The following is a 17,736-nucleotide window of genomic DNA, read 5'->3' on the forward strand; positions in this document are numbered from 1 at the left end:
ATGTTGATATTTGACAGTCATTACAGTTGTGACGCAGTCTTACTATGTGATACTGTGTTACAGTAACATGTGTTGTGTTGTCAGATAGACAGTCGCGAGGTAACATACGAGGCTCAGCTGTCGGTGAGACTGGAAGTCATCAACATAGCCTGGAGAACTACACAAATAATAATTCAATTTACAAAACTATTTACACAACGATACCAAATGGATTTTATATCATACCTGCCGACCCCTAAAACAAAAAAAACCGGCCAAGTGCGAGTCGGACTCGCGCACCGAGGGTTCCGTACAAACCTGCAAGGTTTACAAAGTTCGTTCATTACGACAATCGAGTCATATAAATATATATTTTGTAATGTTACTAAAAATTTAAGGTTTTCGGAATTTTTCCTTTATGTGTGCTATAAAACGTTGCTTCGTGCCAAATTTCAAGATTCTAGGTCGACTGGAAGTACCCTTTAGGTTTTGATTCCCTTGCGAGTACTTGCGAGTTTCAAAATATGCAGCTTAAATTGCTGTTTCTTTTGATTGTGTTAACATAGAAGTTTGATTTTGTTACAGCTTAAAGGTATTATAGACCTGAGTATTTGGTATGAATTTCAATTTAATACCTCTACGCGTTTATGAGGAAATAGGTAGTAAGTTTAAAATTATTAAAAAAAAAATTATTATGTGATGTAACTAAAAATTTAAGGTTTTCGGAATTTTTCCTTTATGTGTGCTATAAAACGTTGCTTCGTGCCAAATTTCAAGATTCTAGGTCGACTGGAAGTACCCTTTAGGTTTTGATTCCCTTGCGAGTACTTGCGAGTTTCAAAATATGCAGCTTAAATTGCTGTTTCTTTTGATTGTGTTAACATAGAAGTTTGATTTTGTTACAGCTTAAAGGTATTATAGACCTGAGTATTTGGTATGAATTTCAATTTAATACCTCTACGCGTTTATGAGGAAATAGGTAGTAAGTTTAAAATTATTAAAAAAGAAAATATTATGTGATGTAACTAAAAATTTATGGTTTTTGTAATTTTTCCTTTATCTATGGTATAAGACGTTGCTTCGTACCAAATTTCAAGATTCTGAGTTCACGGGAAGCACCCTGTAGGTTTTGATTCCCTTGCAAGTGTCGAAAATTTGCGGCATAAACGGCTGTATCTTTTGATTGCGTTGCCTTAGAAGTTTGATTTTTTCACAGCTTCAAGGGACAGTAGACCTGAGTAATTGATATAAATTTCAGCTTCATACGTCCACGCGTTCCCGAGAAAAAGGGTCTTGACAGACGGACGGACGGACGGACAGACAGACGGACGGACAGACGGACAACAAAGTGATCCTATAAGGGTTCCGTTTTTTCCTTTTGAGGTACGGAACCCTAAAAAGCAAAGATATCAAAGTAAACATTCAAAATTTTAAAGTAATATTCATTTTTATATTTTTACAACCGCGCAGGACATGTTTCAAAAAGAGATATTTCTGTCCTTGTCTAACACTAGTCGTGCGAGAGGGACGACAGACAGGCGCAAGCGCATCGGACAGAAACAAAACGGTGCATGGTTGTTTATTTTTTAGGGTACCGTGCGAGGATTCGGAATTTAGTAACATAAGTTATTTTATTAAACTGTTTTTCGTTTTAACATATTTTTTTTGTGAATAATAAATTTTATGTTGTTAAGATTTTATACTTTAATATTATGACATATTACATTTTTAGTACAATGCTATTGCAACTTATAAAGTATAAATGCTGCTTTATACATTCATGAGTTACAGCCTGATGACAGACTGACAGACAGAAACCAGAGTCTAGATAATAAAATTCCGTCTTGCCCTTCGAGTAAACAAGGAATAACATTATAGTTTCAACGAAGTAAAATTCATTGGAAATACGGAACCATTTTGTAACTTCCACTCAAACTTAACCTCAAAATATTTTTTATCATGTTTTCAATATAAATAAAGTCAGTACACCACTGTGTGACAAATGTGTCGGTGCATCCGCCCTCGTGCTAGTGTTGTCCATCATGTACTTTATGGTCAGTTTCAGAAGGTAGACGGACATTTTGACAATTAGGGTAGGTGGGTAGGTATTATTGAAACGAATTAATAAAACGACGGTAGTAGAAATTCTGAATTAATATTTTTTGTGACAATTTTGTTTGTTTTTCTTATTATTAGATAAATATATTAATAAATGGTAATAAGAGTAAAATACTATGAATGTCCTACTGACTTAGAACAATTGCCGTATTCCTCACGATGTTTTCCTTCACGATTTGCCAGTTATTTTAAATTCATTGGACGATTCAAATTGACCTCCCTAGGCTCGAAACTGCATGATCGAACTGGAATTCCATGCATAGAACATCAAGCCGTCATTGTTCAGTAGTATATGTGTTTATTAATTTAAAAAAATATATATTATTTGGCTATCTTGGTGCATGAGATAGACCCTGGTGACACATGGATGGACAAATGGATAGACATCGGAGCCACAGAAATAGATTCAGCTTTGACAATTTCATTTTTTGAGAAATTTGTTTTTTTACTGCCCTAAGTCATATATTATTAAAATTTTGACAACAATTCTGACTCTGGTCTCTTGAACGTATTTTTAAAGTAAAAAATAAATTTAATCACAAATTACTTACAGTTAATGAATAATAAAATTAAACCTAGTAATAGAATGACTCATAAATGTATAAATATTACAAATTAATAACAACTAAAATCAAACAAAAAAATGTCATCTTCAATATTTCAAATAAACCACAAAAAAGAAGCCATAGACATTGTTTTTTTATAACCATTGAGGCAAAGGCATCACGTTATGCAGCCAGTGTTAAACACTTTTTTTATTCTTTTAGTCGATTTGAATTTATCAATACTTAGTCGATTTTGGATCGTTTTGTTTTATTATTTCTGACATTTTGTCTTGTTTATGTAAATGTGTTTCGCGGCCGAAATTTGTTATTTTTATTATAATTATTAATATTTGTGTATTGTTTTTTTACTTATTGTATATTTGTGAAATAAAAATAAGTTTTATAAGTGTTTTAAAGGTTTTTTCATGTTTTATCTTGTTGCTATTGTTTTATGGAATCGAAATTTTATTATTTTAATAGGAATTTGATAAGATTTAATTAAGATATTTGATATCATATTTATAACATCTGTTCAAGTATTATTTTTATTCTTTATTTATATTTAAGGGGTTTTTATCCACATGGATACGTCAAGCCATTGTACCTTATACAAAATTTACTTACACGCTACTGATTCATAATTAATAGTTGCTTACTTTAAAATGATAACTTAATTTATAAATGGAATTATTATTTCTTAAGTAATAAGCGAATGGCTTATCTTTTTGGTACATTTTAAATTTCAATTCTGGGTTCTTCTTAATATGCGAAGAGGTTTTGCCCCTCAATAAGTGGTTACAGTCGACTAGTTTCTCTCAAATCTCTCTTCAACAACAGCTATAATCATCATCAGATTCAGCTAAGTACCAGTGTTTTACAAGAAGCGACTGCCTATCTGACCTCCTCAACCCAGTTACCTGGACAACACGATACCCCTTAGTTAGACTGGTAGTCAGACTCTCTAGCTTCTGACTAGCCGTCCGTCAAAGATGTGTTAATAACAATCGGAACCAAATTAACATGTCTTCCGAAACACGGAGGAACTCTATAAGACATAAATTGTCACCCATCTATAGACTGACCGTATCAAGTGATAAAAATACAATTTGCTCATAAAATAATAATATTAAAGCAAAATGCAGACAAAACCACAGCACGAACAAGCGAATATAGTTATAAATTAAAGGAAAAACAAAAAAAGAAACTAATTTTGTTTTGGTATGTTCTTTATAAGATAAATGTCTGTACAAATGACATTCTCGCGCCCCGCGGCGTTGCTTGCAATTCCTTTAAAATGACATACATGGGTTGCAATACTTGTTAGGAATTTATAATGACGATCACACGGACAAAAATTGTATATATCTACAAGTTTCAAATATTATATGTAACGAGTTGTAAAAAATTAAGAATTCAAATTTTAGGTAACTTTTTTCTTATGATCCAAAGTACTTTTTAAGACAAATAAAAAAAATCAAATTTGATAGGGTTCAGTCGCTTAATAGCTTAGCTCCTATATTCACCTTCCAGCTCCAGCATCAGATCAGCTCCATGTCATCATAATATTACATTGTCACACAATATACATAAACATGCAAAATGTCATCTCAATCGAAAACCGGGAAGTGGGTCTTTAACTTGCAAGATTTGATTACAGACAAAGGGAGAGGTGACAACTAAATAATAATTGTGTTAGTGTATGTTAGTATTCTATAGTTTAAAAAGAAAAGGCTGAAAGAAAAGCCAAAACTAGTTATATCACCACAAATTACAATAGCTTTGTAGCTACCTTAAGCTGTCCATATTTGTTCTTTTATTGAGCAGGGGTGGATGGACCCTGGTAGATACCCCATCACATTTTAGATTACAGTTCTCAACAAGGCCTCTGCATGTTGGACCTGTGAATACAATTTTTGTAAAATGAAGTGATTATGTCTACCCGTGATGGCTGGTCGTTCTATGCATTGAGTTGAGTGCAAGAGGTGCAGATTCGATCCCAACGCAGGCAAAGCACCAATGTGACTTTCAAAGTTTCTCAATAATTCTAAGACACGGTAGAGGAAAGCATCGTGAGGAAACCAGGATTCCAAATATTGAAATCTGAAATCGCACGCAGTGAGTTAGCATAGAGATCAATGCTCAAACCTTCCATAAGAAGAGGCCTGTGCCCAGCAGTGGGACATATATATTATAGTATTTTTATTACAATACATATTACAAACAAAAAACTCACCTAACTAAGTAATCATCAGAAAATGATCAAATTATTAATTTCGGAAGACTATATTTTCTGATAAAAAACCTCCAAAACCCCTCTCCTTAACCAGGGCAGTTAAAAACCAAGTTAATTCAACAACTAATACCTCATTTCTCAAAACTGGCCTAGCTATGAGATCCTAAATAACTTTGAACATAGTTGTAATGTTTGAATGACAAAAACATGTCTGCTAACCCCGTATAGAACCGAGCCGCTTAAAAGGCATGTATTCAAAAAATGTAAAGTGTTTTAGGAGATTTAGACCTCACGACATGGATGCGACACGGTTTGTCAATAGAGCAGGGCCCCGATTCTGCTATTTTACAATCGCGGATGAATTAATGGTAATTGGATTTTAGAAATTCCTATTCTCTTAAGCATTTTACCAATACAATAATTGGAAGTTAATTGTATTGACCTTGAGTGTACCGTCCCGCACTGAATTTACAATTATTGTGTAGAAAAATGCTTAAGAAAATACGAAAATTGTCATTTTAAGCCAAATTTCATTAATTCATCAGCCGTTGTAAATAGCAGAATTGGGGCCCAGATTTATTAGATTCCATATGGTAATATTCAATTAAAATGTAGTAATGTTTGTGCATGTGACTTTAATGTTTGCGAAACCCCCGCGACACAAGGATTAAATTCCTTACTACGGGAGTCATTTTTTTTTAAGAAAAAACAACTGCTAATATTAATAAAGGTTTTATGTATGGATGTTTGTTCCTCTTTCACGCAAAACCACTGACCTGATTTAGACTAAACTTGGTTCATAGATAGTTTATAACCAGAATATACACATAGTTTTCCACCTTATTGCATGTTTCCTTGGGACCATTTTCGATTCGTAGCGGACTTAGTAATATGAATGTTCAAATTGTATAATTCTACTGTACATGTTCATGTCACTGGATAGCTCCTAAACGGCTGGACCTATTTTTCCTATTACTATAGAAACTTCCACGGTGTTGAGAGTCCGACACGCATTTTTTCCACGTTTTTATACACTCACTTTTCTGTTTGTTTTTCGTTCCGGTTGGATTTTTGCAACTAAATTTTGAGGCATTTCCCGATAAGCTAGCAGGCTGAAATTTTCAGGGTAGCTTCAAACCCGATGACAATGCAATTTACAACTATATAAACGGCTGGACCGAATTTAATAAAATTTTAATGGAATGACGTTTGAAAACGTGGGTTTTTAGATTTTTAGATCGATCAATTTATTATTATCCACGGAATTCTGTTTTGGCGAATCCGACTCCCTCTCGTCCAGTTCTTATTTGTATCTATAAATCGATATATAAAATAAAATCGTCACGTCCTGTCGTGTCGGAGTCGTGTCGTATCCTCTAAATACATAGTTCATATTATTGATGAGTCTAGAGCATGCACGGAATATCTTAACCGACTCGAAAAAAAAACCACAAGTTATGTATTATCAATGTTCGTCGTTTTGTGAGCGCGTATCTCAAAAACCAAATCTTTTGTAATTCATTTTGTTTGGTGTACTTTTTTTGGAAAGATAATAATCAAAATGTTTTTGAAATTGATCGTGGGATAAATGTTTAGGGTCATAATATTAATATGGGTTTTAATAATATCCTGACCGATTTCCTCCACCACGGCTCTGTCATAAGACACCAGCCATCTACAACACATATTATAGTACCCGCGCGTGTGCTAACACAGCTGCACTCTCTGTTCCCGCACTCTCATAGCGCGATGGACACGACCGGAGAGAGATCACAAGCAGGACACACATTGTTACATGCCTTTCGAAACACAGAAGTTATGATATATATTTCTCAAACGCACATAACTTTGAAAAAGTCGGTGCTTGACCGAGAATCGAACTGCTCTAGGATCGAACTCCAGACCTTTTAAATAGCACTTCTGTAGTAACTAAACATATAAAATTTACAATACATGATCCTCCTTTACACGGGAAAAAGGCCTATGCAAAGGATAACACTTATAATTGTAGTTAGTAAATTCAGTCCTTGACTATTAAAATCTGTAGCCGCGTGGTTGCTTTCACCACACCAAACCCACGGGTTCGATCCCAATGGGTGTCTTAGTGCATGTGATTTGTATGTTTGTAAAAACCCAAGCGACACAAGGATGAATTTTTTTACTGCGGGCGTCGTTTTTTTTTTAAAGAAAATAAATCAAAATAATTTTTCGAATAATTTAAATAATTATTTTGTTGGTGGTCTAGTGATAGCAAACACAACCTAGTAGAGAGGTACCCATCCAGGCGCTTATTGACCACCAGGGCCCCAATTCTGCTATTTACAACGGCCGATTAATGAATGAAATTTGGCTTAAAATGTCAATTTTCGTATTGTCGCATTAACATTTCTAGATAACTTTAAATTCAGTACGGGACGGTACACTCAAGGTCAATACAATTAACTCTCAAATATTGTACAGGCAAAATGCTTAAGAGAATAGAAATAATTTCAAATTTAATCCAAATGCCATTCATTCATCGGCCATTGTAAAATAGGAGAATCGGGGCCCTGTAGTCTTTGGAAGCTAAAATAAGGATGGTGTAATTTAAAGTTCATATTACTATCGTATACAAATCTATACTAATATATAAAGCTGAAGAGTTTGTTTGTTTGTTTGTTTGAACGCGCTATCTATACTAATATATAAAGCTGAAGAGTTTGTTTGTTTGTTTGTTTGTTTGTTTGAACGCGCTAATCTCAGGAACTACTGGTCCAAATTGAAAAATTCTTTTTGTGTTGAATAGAGCATTAATCGAGGAAGGCTTTAGGCTATAAACCATCACGCTGCGACTAATAGGAGCTAAGATACAATGGAAAATGTGAAAAAACAACCGGGCAGATATACCTAAATCATAACTTATATCTTCTACCCACGGGGACGAAGTCGCGGGCAACAGCTAGTAGTACTATAATAGGGATGATGACATTTTTTTTTTGCAGTGTCCGTCTTGTTTTTTGTAATATAGAGGCAACTCTAAGTTAAGAGCATCTAAACTTAAATTATTTATTCATCAGTTATTAGCTATTATTTTTGTATAATAATGGATACGTATTTTTTAGTTTGTCTCGCAAACATAAATTGACCAAATTACAGTGAATGAAACTTACGCGTGACCTCACGATTGAGTATAAATTTTACTCTATCGTTACGTCACAAGCCCCCTCTCCTAAACTTTAAAGCAGTTACTCTTTGTCAATTCTAGTTTTTCTGAAAAAGGAAAAAATACGTGTCTCATACTTTTCAATTATCTAACTGAGGTACTAATGAGATTTTTTTCTTTTTATACCCAGTCATCATCCCTATTGACCCTGTATTGAAAATCATTAAATCTGCAAGTAGGATATATCATCACTTTCAGTTTATTTTCTTTAAAAAAATATGATGTAGAATATTACCTTGTTCCCAAGCTTAAATTAAAATTTAAGGGAGTTTCGATTGTGCTAAAAACTGGCACAGTAATATTGACAGTACCATGCGCTTATTTTTTCCTACATTTTATAGTTTTATCATATTTATCTTATGACCGATTTTTCTATCGCCAGATAACTTTTATTCGACGAATATATTTGACGTTTTGACAGATATTGTATAGAAAGTATGTGAAGCGGCCATATTTATTCCTCAGACAAAAGTTATCTGACGATTGAAAAATCGGGAATTAGACTGGCAAGAATTTTTTCTATAATAAAACTTACAATAGATTTTTTTTTTTCAGTTTTTCATATATCTGGATGGTTGATTGTACTTAAGGAATCATGATAACCCATCCATTTAATAGCCTCGACGAGTGCTGCTTAACTTACAAAAACTTTTAATCAAATATCTCAGATGTCAAGTAGTGTAGTTAAACTTAGTCAGAAACTTCAGAAATAACAAAAAATAACTATTAAGTTCAAGAATCTCAGTTAAAATATTTGCAAGCATTACTTAATTCCAAAAATGTTGGTATTTGATACTTAATAATAAGACCCATGATAGCTAAACCGTTTTAAATGATGTTTCTGCCAAAAAATAGCTCAGTAAGAAGAAAATTTTACAAACAAGTCGTAATGGCAGTTAAATGTATAATGACATAGAGTTTAGAAAAAATAGAGGCGGCAGTTTATAGTTTAAATAAATTAAAATTATATTTTTACTGGGGTTCCGTACAAAAGGGTATAAAGGATAAGCTATTATTAAGGTTCGACTGTCTGCGGTGGTTTGTCTGTATGTATGTTTGAACAGGCTATATCTCATAAACAGTGAGTGATAACTAGAATTGAAATTTTGGACACGTATATGGGTACTGGGACCGGCAGTAGAATTCGCTTCGGAAACAAGAAGAAACTCATAATTCCTACATGATCTCCCATCAACGGACTGACCGCGGTGAGCGTTGCTTACCCATTGGTCGATCAAACTAAAACACAAATTACTTTAATAACATAGATGTTGACCCATCCACGGACCGACCTAACCAAGCGTCGCTTAATCAGAGCATCTCCGAAAATCTTCGTACATCAAATCGCGAAAATATTTGCAATCTCACAAAAAGTGGACTGCACGAAATAATGCAACGAAAAACGAATAAACGTCTCACATACGAAAGAACTGGCCTTAATTGCATGACAATTGACCAAAAATTTTGGACCTCAAGCCAAAAAATACCAGTCGAAAAACAACCTTAAGGCCCAGAGATACGAATCATAATTAAAGGTATAAATTAACTTACAAGGTAAGATCAAAATATAGTTTTTTGTGGGCAAATTACTTTTGGGGGTGGAGCGAATGTTGCCACACCCAAATAATTATATATCACAAATTACTGGGTTTGGTAAGTGGGCTGGGAGGTGGGTATATGTATTTATAAGTGTTTTGACTATCTGTCTAGCTATTTCTATTCAAAATATATTTTCTTTTATTCAAAATAGGTTTTTGAAACACAATTGTTGACTTGAAATGATGTCTTGAGATTCTGTGTATAGATTTTTAGGCACAATGTGCAGGTTTGATTCCAACATGGGGGACAATTCAAATGTCTTTTTCAAAGCGGTATGTTCTCATTTTTTTTATTATTTTAAGATACTATTTGAAAGCCTTGAGAGGAAACCTCCAAATATTGGAATCTGCAGTGAGCTGACGTGGTTAATGCTCAAAACTTCCCTATATGGGAGGTCTATGCCCAGCAGTGGAACATTTATAGCCTGGTATCTCAAAAACATTAATTGCTAGAATTGATATTTTGGGCATGTATATAATCACCATCCTAGCCTTTGCCAACTATGATGGGGTCGGCTCCCAGTCTAACCGGATTCAGCTAAGTACCAGTGTTTTACAAGGAGCGACTGCCTATCTGACCTCCTCAACCCAGTTACCTGGGCAACACGATACTACTTAGTCAGACTGACACTCCGTAATCTATCTGTCACCGATTCTTTCGGCTATTATGCAAAACCGGCTTCCAGTCTCACCGACAGCTGAGTCCCTTATGTTACAGAGCGACTGTCTATCTGACAACACAACATCACAACACATAGATGAACCAATTATATTATTTGTTCGACCTAACTCTATTTGAAATACAGTAAAGGTGTGTTTCCGTGGTCGCAACAATAGGGTAATTGACCAAAAAAGTCTGTTTAGTCCGACAGATAGCTTTCCAAAAAATATTGGACACGTATTCACATATAGTCGTTCTTTCATTGCAAGCTAATTTGTTTATCTTGTCATAGAATTACACTTTTTACAGTTATTAGCACATTTACACTTAAAAATAGGGCTATATTTTCATTCACACTTTAGAATCACTATAGTTCTGTAATTTAATATTTCTTGAGCTTGAAATAAAACTACTTTTACGGATTTTATCGCGCTTAATTTTAGATTTAAGATCCTGTTTTAGGTTTATTAAAAAACATTTTAATTTAGACCTGTAAGGTACAGTACCCAAAACCAGCTGTTGCCCGCGGGGCCACCCGCTAAAAAATCGAAAATGATTCCACAAGAGCATAAAATCGAGATAAAAACTATCCTATGTGTTAATCCTGGTTATAAACTATCTGTGTACCAAGTTTCGTCTAAATCCGTTCAGTGGTTTTTGCGTGAAAGAGGAACACACATCCATACATACAAACTTTTGCGTTTATAATATTAGTAGGATAGTCTCGAACCGTGTCGTATACATCGCGCGACAAACGAGTCACTCGAAAACATACCTTAACAGGACAATAATAAGGAAAAATGTTCATTAATTATAACAAAACAATTGTTTTTATTAAAATCAGTATTGTAGTCACAGTAACAACATAGGATATATTTAAAACAAAATGAATCTATAACTTTTGTTAAAAAAAATAGTTTTATTTATACAGTGATATATATATAACAAAAATAATCTTTAGTGCAATGTACAAGATTTTATATTATATTTGGCAAAGTGCAATGAAATCATTTATTCTGTAAGTAGGATATATCATCACTTTTACATGTCTTTTTTGAGAACGCTGGAGTCGACATTCCCTATCTGACTACCCTGAGAAGAAATGTCGAAACAAACTCAGGGGTCGCAGTCTCTTTTAAAGTCCAGACAAATTTGAATCAAGTTCTATGTATTACACTAAAATTGTAAATGCAAAAGTATATTAAGTGTATGTACGTGTGTATGTTTGTTGCTTCTACGCCGAAACGGCTGGACCGATTTCAATGAAGTTTGGTGTGGAGTGGACTTTACCTTGGATAAAGACATAGGCTACTTTTAAGGCCTTGTGTTGCTTCGGCCGATATTCAGGCGAGCGAAGTCGCGTGTAACAGCTAAGTATATATGAATATCATTATTGATTCCTTGTAAAATTTTGGACCCGTACTAGTCTCTGCTTTTGGTAAGTCTGGAGCTAGACTGAATCTCATGAACTTTGTAACTGGACAGTTTAAATCTTAAATAATGTTATGTTTCTCTTACCGCCATTATAATAAATAAAGATCTAGGTGAAGTAACGAGACATAGATAAACTTATTATCACATAGATGGTCACCCATCAACAAACTATTCGTGCTAAGCGTAGCTTAACCTGTGATCGAAGGACTGTAACTTAGCCACGAGCTCCTTTATTAAATTACATTTTTTTTTAAATATTTTTCAGGTGTTAACTGAAATATTGTGCAAGAAACAAAGAAAATAAATGACGACACAATTTACATATAGATTATGAGATATTCTTGATTTTAGCAAAATGAAAATCAATATATTTTGCATTATAATAGCTTATTCACAACTAACTTTAGCAATATGTAAGTATACTTTATTTATTCCTTCTTAATCTTTAATATTATTTATTTATTTATCGGGTTTTTTGGGTATGAAAATGCATGACTTTTTTATCAAAATACGTAAATTATAGTAGCAAGAATTGATATCCTAGTTGTATGAGTATTGGACTCTAAATCCAAGGTTTTAGGTCGAATCTTAGCAAACGGCAAGCGTTTGGGGATCACACGAGTGCTTGTCCTACTCGGGGATCGAACCCGCGACACGTCGCGTACGTCGCGTGGTGACCGCAGCCACTCGACTCGTTCTACGATAAGAATGCAATATCACCTTTGTGAATATTGTCTTTTTTTAGAAAAACTTTAACACAGCGCCATCTAGTCTCAAACTGAGCAAAGCTTGTGTTGTGAGTACTAGACAACTGATAAACATACTTATATACTTCTAAATACATACATCATATGGATAAATTACACCCATAATAATTATTATTAATTAATTAATTTGGATGATGATACAGAACAAATGATCGAGGTCATCAAACATTTGTCCTGACCTCCGGTATAGCCGTCAGGGTTGCTAACCACTAGACCAACATGGTTATCTTTATTTCATCTAAATACATATAAATTACATGTGTAAATATATATACAAAAAATATACAACATATATTTAAAAATAAAAAAAACAGTGTCCAACCGGCAACGGGAACAGGGCCCAAGCTGCCAGTGGTCAGGTCTCCAGAGAGAGGAACCTCCTCATGACGCGCGCCGTGTCCAGAAGTACCGCTTCCTGAATCAAACCCTTGACGCCCAACGAGAGCCTCCGAAGATGTTGATCGAGACTTGGCTATTAAGCCATCGACGCTCACGACTATCGGGACAATGACTGCCGAGTCTACCTCCCACAAGTCGACAACCTCGTGAGCTAAATCCAAATATTTTTATATTATTTGCTTTATATTATGTTGTTTCTTTTTTCAGATAAAAGTTTTAATGCACCTCTACACTTTCCTTACAACTACAACGATACGATTAACATAAAATTAATACTTCAAAACGCTCCTTTAAAGTATTCGTATAATATCACTTATCAAAGGGGTAAGTGTAAATAACTCTAATATAAAAAGTCATTATTTAGTGTCACCTGTCCCTTTGTCTGTAATCAAATCTTGCAAGTTAAAGACCCACTTCCCGGTTTCCGATTGAGATGAAATTTTAATTAACTGTAGATTAATTTAGTAAATATAATTAATTTTAATGGGAACTATGATGCTACAGCCAGACAAACAGTCGAACTTATAACACCCCCCTTTTTGCGTCGTTGGTTAAGCTAAATGGGTTTTTATTTGCGTAATTGACACATAAAAATTACAACTGCGATTCTCAAAAAGTTTCTGTTAAAATCAGGAGGCTTTAGTGCTTTAACCGACTCAAAAAGTAGAGGTTCTGAGTTTGACCTATAAGTATCAATGTATTTTGTAGACAAATAGTTGTCAATGTATATAATATTTATGTTATTTAATATAATTCATTTTCATTTTCAGATTACAACATAACAAATTTACGTAAGTTAAAATGCAATATAAAATAAAATTTAAATTAAACAGACTGTCTCTTAATAATTAGGTTTTGTATTCGTTTGTTCAAGATTCAAAATTTCTAGAGAGAATCTCCTGTACTTGTCTGTCAACGGGTTGTACCTCATGAACTGTGACAGATTAACCAATTTAATTTTTATTTTTGATGTATTTTGCTGCTCCTATAACAAAGTTACGCATTTAAAAAGGTTTCTCTAAACCATGTTTTTGTGTCGTTTTTTGTAAATTGTAATTCGTAAATTGTCATGCGCGATTCAGAATCACACTTTACCAGCTTTTTTAATTCAGATTATTATTCCCACGTTTCTATAAACTCAATTTTTTGTTTGTTTGTTTGTATGTTTGTTTGTCGTTCCCTTTGGATTTTTGTAACTCAATTTTGAGGCACTTCTCGATAAGCTAGCAGGATGAAATTTTCAGGCTAGCTTCAAACCCGATGACAATGCAATTTACAACTATGAAAAAGGCTGGACCGATTTCGATAAAACGTGGGTTTTTTGATTTTATAATCTATAAATTTATTTCCACAGCTCCATTGGAGGCGAATGGTATAATTAATGCTGAAATTCAACCACTCAAGATTATAAATCAGTTATCGAAAGGGCGAGTGAGGATCCAAGTTGTGATATATAACAAAAATAATGAGATATTCTCACAAAAGCTGATTTATGAAAGCACGATGGACCACACGGACCAAATGCGTAAGAATAATAATTCATATTATTGTAATAACGAGGAGCTCGTGGCTAAGCTAAAACTGCATAAGTGAATCGATCACAGGCTAAGCTGCGTTTGACGCGGTTGGTCCGTAGATGAGTGACCATAACCATCATAACGAGGGCCTCCGTGTTTCGGAAGGCACGTTAAATTGTGGGTCCTGGCTGTTATTTCTACATCTTTGACAGTCGTTACAGGTAGTCAGAAGCTTGAAAGTCTTACTGTCGGCTTGAAAGAGTATCGTGTTGCCCAAGTAACTGAGTTGAGGAGGTCAGATAGCCAGTCGCTCCTTGTAAAACACTGGTACTTAGCTGAATCCGTTTAGACTGGAAGCCGACCCCAACATAGTTGGGAAAAGGCAAGTCGATGATGTTATTGTAATAACTTAGGATAGACCCTGCCGGGGCAGCGGGATTGTCCGAAAGGGCTACCGTGGCCCCGGTACACGAAGGGCAAAGGAAGGGACATGGGTGGGTTTTAGTCTGTAGAAGTCTGACACTCCCTTCTGCTCAACCCGAAACGCATGGAGTTACATTTCTTAATTCATACATCATCATCATCATCATCAGCCTATCGCAGTCCACGGCTGGACATAGGCCTCTCCAAGAGCACGCCACTGAGATCGATTTTCGGCTTCTCGCATCCAGCTCCTGCCAGCCGTCTTGCGCAAGTCATCACTCCACCGTGCCTGAGGACGTAATTCATACATAATATAGATAAATTACATCCAAACACATAACAAATGATCGTACCCATCACACAAACATTTGTTCTGTGTGGGAATCGAGCCCATGACCTCCGGTATAGCAGTCAGGGCCACTAACCACAAGACCAACTGTTGGTCAGTGTTTTAATACTTTTGTGTCTATCTTTTGTCCTCAGATGCCTGCCTAGACATTGAACCGTGTATCGTGTATGTCGATTTCAAAAATAAATCTAGTGAGATATCTAGCGAAAGTAAAAAAGGTAAGTCTTAAATGTCAGCCTGGGCCCCGATTCTGCTATTTACAATAGAAATTAGATTAAATTTGAAATTATTCCTGTTCTCTTAAGCATTTCGCCAATATAATGATTTGAAGTAAATTGTATTGACCTTGAGTATACCGTCCCGTACTGAATTTCCAATTATTGTGTAGAAAAATTCTTAGAAGAATACGAAAATTGTCATTTTAAGCCAAATTTCATTCATTCATCGGCCATTGTAAATAGCAGAATTGGGACCCAGATTTATAAATCAAAATCAAAATCAAAATCAAAATTCATTTATTCAAATTAGGTAAGTAGCACTTTTTGAAGGTCAGGTTACATTGGACAGCACCCAGTTTCGCCCACCCTTCACCGCTTCGTAAGTGCTTTTGCTGTGAGAGAAGAAACGGTGCAACACGCTGTCATACCAATTACAAAATTATTATTTCCTTTATTTAAATTAAATAACATATATTATTATACAGTACAATAACAAATAAGTGTGTAGAGTATAAGACCAAACCTCTGAAATTTCTTTAATAGAAACATCTTTGTAAATTCTCTGCTGTGCCGGTTTCATCAAGATATCTTCTATCACCATTTTAGCTGATGGTGATTATAAGTTAGTAATATTTACATGAATAGGGAAAAAGCCTTTTTTTCAATTGTCCCTCTTACAGTTTAATGCATATTACGTAAATTGATCAGACTACAGTGAATAACACTTACGAGTGACGTCATGATTGTGAATTTTTACGGAATCGTTACGTCACAAGCCCGTCTACTAAACTTTAAAGGCTTTTTAGATAGAAGAAGACTTTTTAAGAAGAGAAGAGAGGAGACTTTTAAGGCTTTTTTGTAACGTGTTTTAAAAGTGCCTGGAAAACGGCCTATTTGAATTAAAAACTCTTGAGTTTTTTATTCTGAAAGCAGTTTATCTTTGTCAATTTTAGTTTTTAAGAAAAATGATAAAATACTTGTTTAATATTTTTCAATTAAGTATCTAACTGAGGGACTAAATTATATTTTTACTTTTCATAGTCATCATTACTTTATTCCGTACTATAACATATATTGGTGTGTACTTCAATCTTCTGACAGTTGTAATAAGTTTTCACCGATCGAAGGTTTTCAGTTTCAGATGTATATGATGATAATTTAAAAATTCATTGCAATATCGTCGGTTTGGAATACTCCTGTGATTCTAAAGATATTGGTCTATTAACGAATAGTGAACAACACTGGTATCAATATAATTCTCGTGGTAAGTTTATATTGTTCGTATGTTCTTCTAATATATAAAATTCAAGTGTCACAATGTTAGTTACCGTACTCCTCCGAAACGGCTTTACCGATTTTTACCAAATTTTATATGCGTATTCATATAATTTTATATTTTTCATACCCCTGAGTGATAAGGGTTGGTCACACTAAAAAAATATATTTTATTTTTTGGACGAAATTTTTTGTTTTTATTTTTTTATAATGTGTTAAAAAATTGGTACATACAACTAGAAATAATTTATTAGGCAAAACAACGTTTGCTGGGTCAGCTAGGTTTTAATAAAAACTCGTGGCTAAATTACTACTGCACAAGTTGGTTACACGTTAAACTACGCTTGATATGGTTGGTGCGAGGATGGGTGACCATCCATTCATTGTTATTTATACATCTTTGACAGTCGTTTCGAGTAGTCAAAAGCTAGAAAGTCTGACAACCAGTCTAAGTAAGCGGTAGATTATCGTGTTGCCCAGGTAAGTGGGTTGAGGAGGTCAGATAGGCAGTCGCTCCTTGTAAAACACACACAACAGACTAGGATGATGAAGATTTCTGTTCTTCTAAAGTTATAGTCGATTAAACAAAGTCGGAATAAAGTATGCCTATGTGTTAATCCAAGGTGTCAGTTACATCCACACGAAATTGCACTAAAATCGGTCCAGCAGTTCGGAATTTATTTTTTTTCGGTATTATTTTGACATTTAAAAACGTCGGTTGTTAGATTTTTTAATTCTATTAATTATTTATCTTTATATATTTTCAGGAAATATAACTGGGCATATAAGTCTGCAAAATGTGTCTAGATCCAACTACAAGATGTCTCTAGAAGCTTTCGATTATAATAGTTTTATAAACAGCACAGTTACAATGGCATTCAATAAGGAAATCGTTTTAAAATCAAATGTTTTGGAAATAAGTTATTTTGAGAAAAAACGTATGTATTAATTGATTTAAAGACTCTAATAGTTAGTATTTAATTAGGTAATGATAATTATGATTTACATTTTGTACCGT

General features: G+C 34.3%; 1 protein-coding gene across 1 annotated transcript; it reads left to right on the forward strand.

Moving 5' to 3' along the window:
• The first annotated feature begins 12,019 nt into the window (after positions 1 to 12,019).
• Positions 12,020 to 16,776, forward strand: LOC113502522. Its single transcript, XM_026884126.1, has 6 exons — positions 12,020 to 12,183; positions 13,144 to 13,260; positions 13,707 to 13,727; positions 14,291 to 14,461; positions 15,360 to 15,443; positions 16,585 to 16,776. The coding sequence occupies exons 1-6, from the start codon at positions 12,126 to 12,128 to the stop codon at positions 16,743 to 16,745; spliced, it is 612 nt and encodes a 203-aa protein (XP_026739927.1). The 5' UTR covers positions 12,020 to 12,125; the 3' UTR covers positions 16,746 to 16,776.
• The last annotated feature ends 960 nt before the right edge of the window (positions 16,777 to 17,736 follow it).

The sequence above is a fragment of the Trichoplusia ni genome, chromosome 17, assembly GCF_003590095.1.
Source record: "Trichoplusia ni isolate ovarian cell line Hi5 chromosome 17, tn1, whole genome shotgun sequence".
Lineage (NCBI taxonomy): Eukaryota > Metazoa > Arthropoda > Insecta > Lepidoptera > Noctuidae > Trichoplusia > Trichoplusia ni.

Excerpts from the sequence above, each read along its gene's own strand:
- LOC113502522 (XM_026884126.1), top strand. The coding sequence starts at position 12,126 with ATGAAAATCAATATATTTTGCATTATAATAGCTTATTCACAACTAACT. Across the intron at positions 12,184-13,143 it reads ACAACTAACTTTAGCAATAT|ATAAAAGTTTTAATGCACCT; the intron begins GTAAGTATACTT and ends TTCTTTTTTCAG. Across the intron at positions 15,444-16,584 it reads ATCTAGCGAAAGTAAAAAAG|ATGTATATGATGATAATTTA; the intron begins GTAAGTCTTAAA and ends TTTCAGTTTCAG.